At 37.4% G+C, this 11310-nt stretch overlaps 1 protein-coding gene across 1 annotated transcript in view; it reads left to right on the forward strand.

The window, feature by feature from the left end:
* LOC104507102 (kinase D-interacting substrate of 220 kDa-like) overlaps positions 1-10936 on the forward strand; it is a gene marked incomplete at both ends in the record, with an annotated part of 36673 nt that extends 25737 nt beyond the window's left edge. Inside the window, 4 exons of the mRNA XM_010148279.1 lie at positions 1866-1976; positions 2897-2953; positions 9261-9407; positions 10838-10936. Of these exons, the coding sequence (XP_010146581.1) occupies positions 1866-1976; positions 2897-2953; positions 9261-9407; positions 10838-10936 (414 nt within the window). The remainder of the gene's footprint in view (positions 1-1865; positions 1977-2896; positions 2954-9260; positions 9408-10837) is intronic.
* Between the last annotated feature and the right edge of the window lie 374 nt (positions 10937-11310).

Raw genomic sequence — 11310 nt, forward strand, 5'->3', positions numbered from 1 at the left:
GAAAATACCATAAAAATCTGCCTTACGACAGTGAAATAATTTTAAATAAGTGAATTTCTTGAATCATCCTATACAAACCAAGAAATGTAAGGCAAACACTAGGTATTGGTTGTCCTACCTACTTAAACCAAACCTCCCCATTTAAACTAAGGGTTGCAGTGCATATCATGTAATTTCATACGCTGAAAGAACATATGAAATCTTTGTGGTAATTATCTGAGAGTGTGCAGAGACTACATCTAGCAGCTAAGAATATGGAACCATTTGTATTTTCCATAAATCAGTTACTTAGGTGGCACCTACAACTCTAAGTGGTGTACGCAGGGATTAAACTTGAACTTCCCAGTTCGTTTACAGCTGCTTCTGAATGCAGAGGGGTTTTTAGCCCTTATTGGCAAGGCCAAAGTGGAATATTTCAACAAACTTTACTCCTCACTCATAGATCAGCCCTTGAGTCATATAGTTATTTACTCTCTACTGAATTTGGTGCAGTAGATTACGCAGAATCTTGTCATGTGCAGAAACACAAACCAAATAATATGTTCTGTTTTATTAAACAGCTGAATAGTATTTTCAAGATTCTATTATGTATAGAAACATCAGAAATCTGAAATACGACCGTTATTTTGAGATTTCTAGGTTTTTGGTTTTCTTTTTAAATAACTGGGTCATGAGTTGAAAGCAATGAGTGCTATAATTCTGCTTTTCCTAAAATCTGAAGGCTAATGCTTTCTGTTGTGTTGCCTAAAAGGAGAATTGATAAGCAAATGAAAATCCTTATTTTAAAACCAAACTCAAATTCGCAGATAGGTCAGAAGAAAATGTCACAATGTTGGAGAAGCAGTTTGTACTAATAACTGCATTACCACTTGTGAGGTGGATGGCTCTCATGCACGCTCATTTTGTTGCATGCCCGTGGGTAGCACCTGGATTTCAGGAAATGTGTTTATACACCTGATTTTAGCACTTGAAAGATGGGAGCATATGGAGTCATCTGTTCAAATGGAAGTTTATTTGTAATTTTGAGATCTCTAGATCTTTTAGAAGTGACTTCATTAAAAGCCTGAGTTCTCAGTTGGACCCTTTACACTGAAGTGCTGATAAGACACTTGGACACTGGGATAGTGTTTCTTTTTGTGAAATTTATTAGTAAAAAAGGGATTAAAATGAACATGGTTATAAAAATCATGATTAGAGTTAACTGATATTTGTGGGGAAAAAAATGTATTTGTTTTTTAAAAATGTTTTTGATATTTGTTTTATAATAATTTTGTCCATTAAAATGGTATTTGTATTGAACAACATGCATTGATGTATTTCCAACAAAACAAAGCTCAAACATTTTCTGCTATAAAAATCTATTTACAAAATCCAGCATTTGTGGAAGCCTTCAGTTTGGTTACCACAGATACGGCAAGTTCTAGTGATACTACTATGTACCATGCTGCTTTCTTTTGGTACAGTTGTCTGCAGTATTATGAAACACCACCTGTGTTAGCATCTGATTATGAGTTCAGCAAGTTGGAGAGAGTGAAATTATCAGTGTTATGCTTAAATGATCCTTTTCCCGTGCTTAGAACAGATGTTGGAGTGCAGCTACCAAAACCACTCCAACTCTGTTCCTGCAGAAAACCTTGCCAGAGCACCCATTGGCTCGGAGAGATTTTGTAGAACTCGCTCCAGAGCTTTTGACTGAATTCTGTTCAATGCAAAAAATAAAGCAAGCTATTAGAAACTGCTGGTTTTCACTTTATTAAACTCAACTAGAGGATGTGTTTTGTTGAAATAAGTTTTATTTTACTATTACATTTTGATTTGTGTAATTGTTTGTCCCTTTTTTTGTTACATTTTTTTTTTTTCCATAGCCATTCTTTGCCCCATATCTTTACATGCCAAGGTATTACCCTGGCAGTTCTCATCTCATCTCACGTGCACCACTAAAAACGAGTTTGTCCAGAGATCAGAACAATGGCCTAGTAAGTATTTTGAAGGATAATTCAAATACTAACCTAGACAATAAATGTAGTGAGTAATGAAAATGAAGGTTGTCAATGACAGTTCGCCATTAGACAAGTCTAAGCTCTGTATTTGTATTGGGTCTGGCTGAAAAGGAGTTAAATCTTCCCCATAGCAGCCCTCATACAAATAGTTTAAGCAAAGGTGTTATTAACATGTAATGTAAAATGTATTTTGTTTGAACTTTAGAAATCACTTTGAGGAGAACCAATTCTAACGTCCAGCTATCAAGATTAGAGGAGTATGACCTGTTAATAGTGGCAGGAAAATATTCTGATGAAAATGCCTGCTGTACTACAGTAAATTGATAGTGTCACACTGTAAGAAAGAGTGGGACTTATAAATTTTTATTCAAATTTTACAAGAGAAAATGACATCCTGTCACGTGGTAGAGAATACTAGAAATTGGAAGACCAAAGTAAATAGTTGAAAGGAACGTTTTAAATATGTAAGTAAAACAAAATACATTTTATCCTAAGTATGTGTCAGTTCTAGCTTGGTTTTAAGTACATATAATTCAACCTTATTTACCCATTGAAAAGGAAAAATGAGCAGACTTCTCGCTTCCTATAGGATAATAAAATTCCTATTTAACAGTATTTATTTTACTGACAGATGGCTGTTCAAATTGAATTAAGAGCTAAGGAAAGCTAAAAAAAAAGTAAAAGCCTCACTTGTCAATCACTTTATTTCTAGGATATTGATACGATGTGCAAAGCTATTAAAAGGTGGTAAAATCTTTAATCACTTAAGGCAAACAAATGTGTTTCTGTTGAATTGTGTATTATTACGGGATCATTCTCATTCACTGTTTACTTCATATTTTTTTTGTTGAGCCCTTGATCATTTTACCCAAACCGTAATATTTTGTTGTTGTTAGGATGTTATCAAGGAGGATGCTGATGAGGGGCTTCCTTCACCCACAGACCCCTCAATGGTAAACGAGTAGTCATGTGGTGTGGAAATTTTAGCATCTCATTGCTTTTTCAGCAGTAATGAGTCTGCATTAATCATAACTGCAGTTCACTAACACTGCATCAGTGGCTTTGGTGGGCAAATAGAGTAGCTGAAAACTAATGTAGTTCGTGAATGAATTTAAGAGCTAATAACTTCACTTATAAGATGTATTATTTTTCCCCGTAGTTTTTCCCCTTGCCTTTTTCAGTAGCTGTGGTGACCTTTCAGTGAAGTGTTGTGGTAGCTAAACAGAGTGAAGAATGACAGCCAGTCATTCAGTGCTTAGATTTTAGAATGAAGTAACTGTGGTTGCTGCTTGAGTCAGCTCTCTCACCTGATCCCTACTTCTTTAGCTGGTGGCATAAAGCTATTGCAGTTAACACAGTATAAAATAACTTCTGATAGAAATTTGAAAAGAAAAAAAAAACACATGGTCATAAGCTGCTTCTTGAGTCAGAATGCTAACATCTACCTTTTCCATGGCTTGTTCTTGTTTTATCCTAAGTATTCACACAAAGGTGTTGTGTTTACGGGTGTGTTTTAACTCTAACTGTGGGAATAGATGAAAAATACTGATTTATTACCAAAGCAAAGAGGTTAATATGATTCCGTCATCCTATTAATGCTTGCTGCTGATAGTTGTTGGCAACAATTACAGTTTGATCTTGATTATTTTTGCTTCGATTAAATCATTGCAAAAATGTCTTTCCATTGTTGTGCAATTAAAGAACCAGCCCACACAAATTCGAGAGCTGTATTTAACTGCACATAACCTTCACTGAACACCCATGTATGGGTGACGCAATGGAAAACATACCCTCCAGTTCTCTCTCCAGGGTGATTAGCTAGCTCATGTAAAGGGATGACTTTGGGGTAAGTTTTTCTTGTATAATTTTGGAGATGCTGATGCCTTCCCTGTGTTTGATTGCTTCTCAGTATCCCATTCTCTTCCCAGTTCTTTGCAGCTTCTCAGTGCAAGGAAAAAAAGTAAGGGCTTTTGAGAAATTAGTAGAGTGGTGGCTGAAGTATGTGTGTGAGAAGGGACATGGGACTGTAAAGTGGGATTTAGTCTCAGGGTAAAGTAGTGCATGAGCTCCAGCAGCAGACCTGGATCTGGTTGCTCTTCTGCTTGCTCTTCTGTGTATCTCAGACACACATAGGCGGCAGTTTCAAACAGCGATCTAAAAGGCTCACGGAGGTTGCATAGTCTGTTGGCTGTAGGTAAGAAAATTCAGGAGTTAGAACATGAAAAAGAAACATTGTTTGAAGTGATGATAATGGAGGATGTATTGTTAGATCTATTTCTGAGTTTAATTTATACTACTGTGAATCTGTGTAGTACAGCACATCAGATCACTTCTCTAAGATTTAGCAATTTTTAACCTACAGTGTAAATCTAAAATTTTGTATTTTTTGAAAATCTTTTGGATAATTGATGAGAATGTTGTTAGTTGGGATATGGTATTTTGTGTGCCTGACAGGATGCCTCATCAGGGTTTCATCTGTTCCAAAAAAAACTTCTGTTGTAGGTTTTTTTGAAATTTCTTAAATTTCTTTGAAAGGAATCCTTGTTTTAGGTGCTGCAGTTATCCTTTGCAGGTGATGGGTGCAGTAATTTCATCCAGCTATTTAGGTAGCTCTTAATTGATGGGTCATTGCCACTATATAAATGATACAGCTTTTAATTATTAATGGATTGGTGCATGCGAAGTAATGAAATAAACTAAAAAAATGCACGAAGTAGTTAATGAACACCAGGACGTGTAAGTGGTTTGATGAATGAAAACAAGAGGAGCATGTAGAATCAAAATTGTCTTTCATGGAAATCGGGCAGGGAGCCAGAATTGTTGCAATTTTCCTTCTATGTAGAAAAGACAATCGTCATTCTGAATTTTTTAAGTCTTACAGGGCAAAACCTAGTTTCTTTGGGAATATTTTCTTTCCATTTTGTCGTCACTGCTACTCATTGCATGAGTTGGCAGAGCTGGGCCAAGGATGTGACATGATCTAGTTAAGGCTCTGCTGTTGTCAGGCTGACACTGAAGTTGGCAGAGTTCTGCAAGTTCAGATCCTAATCATTAGTCTTGTAAAATCGGTGTAAGTCTAGGTTAGCGGAGTGGAAATCGGGAATATTTTGAGAGCAGGCATCATGTATCAAGAATTTGCCTTCTGCCACCTTCTGTATTTGGATTCTGTGGGTGATGCTAAAACTTTTCTTTCTCAGTCTGTAGTTTGGATCCATTCGGTAAAGAACACTAAACACAGATGTCAAACCCGTAACTCTACCCGCACCATCTATGTAGCTGTAACAGCGTGAAGGCGTGCCGCAAATTTTAGGGTATTGGCTCCAATCGCTAATTAAAATGGGCTTGACTTAAGACGTCAACCTTTGCGCATCGGTGGTGGAGGCAAACATGCGTTTCTGCTGACTTCACTGTACAAACGGTTGTTTCTGACAGGATCTGCAGGAACTTCCAGAGTGCTCTTCTGAAGAGTTTGTCGTTGGATCGTGGTGTTAACCAGTGTCTGTTCATAGTACCCCCTATTATGTCAGAAATTAAATCAGCATTAGCAGTGGTTATCTGTCATAAACTTAATTGTGTGCTTTCATTTCCATTGTTAATTATGACTTGCTAGGATGGAGCTTGTTACACTATAGTTACTTAGTTTAAATACGTTCTTCATGCTGCATTGAACCTACGGTAACTTAAGGTGGAGTGGGTGTGCTTCAGATGCTCTGGGCCATGTTAGTTCTCGTGTAGTGTAGCTGAACACAGAGTACTCTCCAAGAAATTAAGCACTTCTGAAAAGTTTGAGCGTGAATGAAAGCACGTGGCATGGGAGTTTTTTTACGTGGATTTTCCAGGTGCTTTAATGCAGCATTTTTGTACTTTGAATATTTGTTCTTTAAAGTCCCACCTTTTCAGTTTTGTGGGTGGTGGTGTTTTGCTTTATTGGGGAGATGGGAGTGGGGGGTATGTGCTTAAATACAAGGTTTCAAAGTTACTTGAGATGCGTCGGTGGTGTATAATGGGATCTCGAAATGGCAGGAGAATGGTTAAAAGCAGGATTGTCCATCAGAAACATAATATAAAACTTTGATAAAAGTACGGCAAGTGTCACTGTTTTTACAAGTGCAGTAGTCTGCTCATAGGAAAACAGTATTTGTCTAGCATATACTAAATGCATATTCTGAAGGTCTATCTTGAAGGTTTCATCACACTACGAAGATAACCTGTTTCTGTCCTAACACCGATTTCCTCTGTTTACCTCAAAGCATGTCATCTGTATGTTCAACCTTTCTGATGTCACTTTAAGCTGTTGTTTCTGTTCATTCTGTTTTGTCCTCTTCTCAAAGCCGTGTAAGTCTGGGTTAAACAAAAACAGACAGGTACACCACTTTTGCTCAATTATCGTTCACATGTTTCAGAGTCATTTCAGAAGCTATCATACTGGCGCTTCATGCTGGGCTGTCTGCAAACTAATGCTCATTACTAGCCTTGAGGTTTGTTTTGACAAGCTGCTTTTAGCTTTTGCATGGCAAATACTTTTCAGACTAATGTTCTCTAAGTATCTCTAACAAAACCACTAAGGCTGAAAAATGTGTCAGTTTAAGTACAGTTTTAATTCATTTACATGATGACAGTATCCCTACAGCTATTACATTACTTATTCTTTGGAGAGTGCTTTTTATAAAGAATGATTTGGATTAATGTGCATCTATTTCAAACAGTTCACACTTCAACAAAAATAGTCTAAATATTTTAGCACTTTCCCAAATTTTTTTTATACGCAGAGAGAAGAGTTTCTAAACAAACTCTTAACGCATGCAGAATGCATGACTTGTTCTTGATTGTTTAAAAAATGTTTTGATCTGAAGAAGGATTGTTAAATTAGAAGTGTTTAAAACTTTTCTTCGTTTGTTTGTAGGTATTGGTAGATAATGAAATAGATTCAGAGAAGAAAGACAATTGCTTACGCACGTTGTTTAGGGATCATTTATTTTAGTAGTGCGACAATGTAATTTTGGCTAGAATGGTTTCTTTAATTGGTAAGCTTGCTTTCAAAAAGTAATTAAGATTTGAATTAACTTAATACCTTTTCTCCATTAATATATTACTTAACTCAGACCAATAGCAAATAGTGTGGTTATGGTGAAATCATAGATAAACCTGGCATTCTGAAGAAAAAACAAAATTGATCTTTTGTAAGAGGAAGAACAGAGATGTACATAAGTGTACAATAAATAGGTTATGGATGAAGCTTCCTCCTGTCATCTTCATCAGTTTGATGGTTGAGCTATGTCCTTAACGTGACAAAGATCTTAGCTGTGCTAAACATGTTAGATTAAGAACTAAATTTCCTCGTTTAGGTACCTGATACGATAATTAATTAGGATTTGTAGGCACATAATTAGGGAAAAGTGTCTATCTTGTCCACAGGAGTACCAAGCCCCTAAATTAGGTGGCTAGACTGTAGTGGAATGATAATGCTTGATTTTTGTTAAGTAATTTAGGTAGACTGCCTACCCAGAAAATGGGATATAACTTTTGTTTTCGTGTCCCGTTGATATCACAATAATACAAATGCTCAAAGGAACAAGGATTAGTGCCCCAACTCTGTTTTCAGGCAAGTGTGCAAAGCGTCAGGCTTAGACTACCCACAACCTTCTGTCGGGTTCTTGAGTGAAGCTGATAGTTCTCCAGTTTTAAGTCCATTTCAAGCATGTCTGGCTGGGAACTCTGGGGGAATTACATGTAATAGCATCTAAACTTTGAATCTCAGAGCAGCTTAGGTGGGCAGCATGCCAACCTCCCCTGATGGGGGTATCCCGTAAGAATAAGTTAGAAATAACTCTCAGGTTAAATGGTTGCAGATAATGTGGTTTTGGATTGCTGCCTTGGAATTAATAGTTGAATAAACTCTTCCTAAAGATCCTGGTTTAGATAATTTATGTATGGTTAATGCCATTCTGCATGATAATCCTTGGTTTTCATAAGCAATATGTTTGCATCTATTAATTTATATGAAGTTTGAAAGATTTAATAACTTTGAAATAATTTAATAAAGATGGAAAAAACCATTGTGACTACAAAAAATAGCTTTCATTGGTGATTTGAGGTATATAGTCAACTTGATTAACTGAACTCCAGGTAGTCAAAATGCACTTTTACATCCCAGGGTTTTATGCATATAGTGATGAGCTCTGAAGCTTTGGAAGCTCGTTTGCATCCTCCCAAAACGATCTGCATTAGGTGCATGGTCTACGTTGCTGAAACCAGAACTTCACGTTCAGAAGAAGGCAGGGTAGGGACTCCCTCCCAGGAGGAGGGCGTACAAGTATTTCCTAGCTGACAGAACTGGTTCTGATTTTGCTCGATAGGAATTTGGAATCACTAGCCTAACTGTTCAGAGTTTTGCACTTTGCCCCCACTTAATGCACAGGTCCCCAGCCAGAGATAATGTGGGTTCTTTTGAGAACATACTGTCTTGGTACACTGACTACCTGCAGATGTGTTTGTTTTGCGTTTTCATGCTTCCTTTGAAAATCCCAGAAGCTGGCAAAATTAACAGGACAACTTCAATGTTACGGATCTGAGCTGCGAATAATTTCTACCCAAATCTTGCAAAGGCTTGAGATGTATGAAGCATCCCCGTAGTATCTTGGAGGGCAGTGGCAGTGCCGCTCTGTGTTTCTGTGCTGTGCTACACAGCCCCTTGGCTGATCTTGCATAAGGGATGTAAAGCTGAAGGACCCTCTGGAAAACAGACAGGTGTTGCTAAAATTACCTGATGAATCCAAGTAATCGAGGAGTTATGTTTTAGGTCATCTCTGATACTAAACCAGGAATTTTTAAGACAGGAATATCTAAGTTGTGTCTGCTTTATTAAACAAACAAACAAATGGAACAAACCCTAAACCAAACTAACTACTGAAATCAGGGTGGAACTCTGAGTATAGATGCATTTGAAATGGATTAACACTTACTCAGTATTTCTGATTTTTATGTTGCTTTTCTTAAATAACATTATTGGAGACAGTTATTTTCCTGCATAGGCAGGACTCAAGATGCTGTGGTTTTTCTCATATAAATACCCATAGTAAATTTTTCTCAATATATAGATATTCTGATAGTAATTAAAACCGCTTGTGCATTCTTATTCTCATTTCTTAACTTTTAAAATGTAGTTGAATGGTGCTTGATTTGTGTTAGTGTATGTTGGACGTTCTGGGTGTACCGAGTATTTGAACAAATCTTAAGTGCACGTTTTCTCACTTCTTGCAGGGAGCGGGAGCAGGCACAGGGTCGACTGCAGGAGCATCACATGTGTCTCTGAGCACAATGAGTGTGGAAGCTGTGTGTGAGAAGCTAAAGCAGATAGACGGTCTGGACCAGAGCATGCTACCTCAGTACTCTGCAACTATAAGAAAGGTATCAGCTGTATTTCATTAATGTATTTAGTACCTAAACGTGGAGATAGGCAAGGAAAAGAAAATAGGTAGTTGCGTGTTTATTAAAACACATTAAATGCCAAAACAATGTGCTAACTGTGTGTGTGCTAAGTTTGGAGGACATTTTAATACGAGCATGTGTTTTTCAGAGAAAATGCTCTCTCTCGAGATGGAAAAACAGACTCAGAAATATAAATGCTGGTGAGACTGGTTATTTTGAGAAAAGCGACAAGAAAAAGGCTTTCAAAATTGCCACGTGTAGATAAATAGTGTTGCAAATGTGTTCTGTATCCAGGTAGAAACATCCCTTATTTTTTCACCTGAGAAACTGGCACATCTCTTCTGTTGTAGTGAGTGGTGAAGATGGTCCCGTTTCTCTCCATTATCACATTCTGCATCTATTTGCTTCAGAAAAAGGCCACTGCGCATTTTTCTGTTACTGTTCTTTTCTCTGAGACCTTAGCACAGAATCCATTTTATTACTTTTATTGTCACCAGTCTGAAAAGGAAGAATGAAAGTGCCTCAGGCCGGTCTTTTTCCTGGTTTGATTAAGACCATCTGCTGGGATATGGGAACAAAACCACTGAGATGAGCCTGAGCCTCTCACCTTGGGCCTTCCATTTCGTGGCAACTCCCCTAAGACACGGTTCCCCTTCTGCGTTCTGCCCACCCACTGATACGTGGTACAAAGTGAAATGCGTCCCGTTGTTAGGTAATGCCAGCGGTTCTGTATTGAATTTGGTGGTGTTGGAAGTTCAGCGCTGTATAAACGTGCCCAACAGAAGGAATCACCTTCCTGGAATGTAGGTGGTGTTTTGGCACTTCTGTGTTGATCTCTGAATGATGATGAAAAAGAAGTCTCGCCTTCTATCCTGGGATATTTCTGGTGATGGGAGGAATGTAAGCCTGTGTTTACGCAGGGAGGGAACTTGGTGGAGGTAGTACTTACCTTAGGTGCTTCAAGCCAATGGTCAGATGATGCCTGGGACTTAATTGTCTGATTATCTTCAGATACTTGGGCCTCTGCAGTCTGTTTGTGTCCTGAGTCTGAGAAATCTAGGCACCTGAATGTGGTTTATTATCTGTGCATTTTTTTACCATTAATGGGGTGTTTCCTTACATCTGCTTATAGAACACAATCGTAATCCTTTTCATATACGCATTTTTGATGGTTTAATGTTTTCTTTTTTTTACGACACACAGGTTCTTGTCCATCAACAATCATCTGTATATATAAATACATATATTTAAACGTGTTTATCTTATAGGATTGGACTTAAGAGTGATGTTGAGGAATTTCACTAGTAGTGCCCATCAACTTATCCAATTTTAATAACCTTTTTAGTCTGTTGTTGCCACGCCATAGATCTTGTATCGGTGATTTACATTATTTAGTTTTATTGTTTTAGGCAAATATAAATGGCCGTGTCTTGGCTCAGTGCAACATTGATGAACTGAAAAAAGAAATGAATATGAATTTTGGTGACTGGCACCTGTTCAGGAGCATGGTAAGACTTTCTCTTCAGTAATTAGGTCATCATAAATTACTCCTTTTCTATATGAACTTTATCTTTTTTTCTTTCCTGTTGCTTTCTTGTTACCGTCCTTAAGGATGATAAGTATCATCTTAAGACATGCATGCATATTATTTGGTCTTTTTGTCTTGAGCACTTTAACGTAGAACTGGTTGCCTATGAATTTGCATCTTAATTGATTGTGAACTCTGAAGTTTTACCTCTTCTTTTTGTCAGATCTGGTTTTTCTATGTGGGTTCCCTTTTCCCTTTTTAGATTTGCCTATTTTAATGGAATTGTCAGAACTTAATTCTCTTAGAAGCCTCTGTCCTTGTGTTAAAAGTTAGTCAGTGAGTTCAAAGTATATT

This window comes from Eurypyga helias, unplaced genomic scaffold, assembly GCF_000690775.1.
Source record: "Eurypyga helias isolate BGI_N326 unplaced genomic scaffold, ASM69077v1 scaffold34153, whole genome shotgun sequence".
Lineage (NCBI taxonomy): Eukaryota > Metazoa > Chordata > Aves > Eurypygiformes > Eurypygidae > Eurypyga > Eurypyga helias.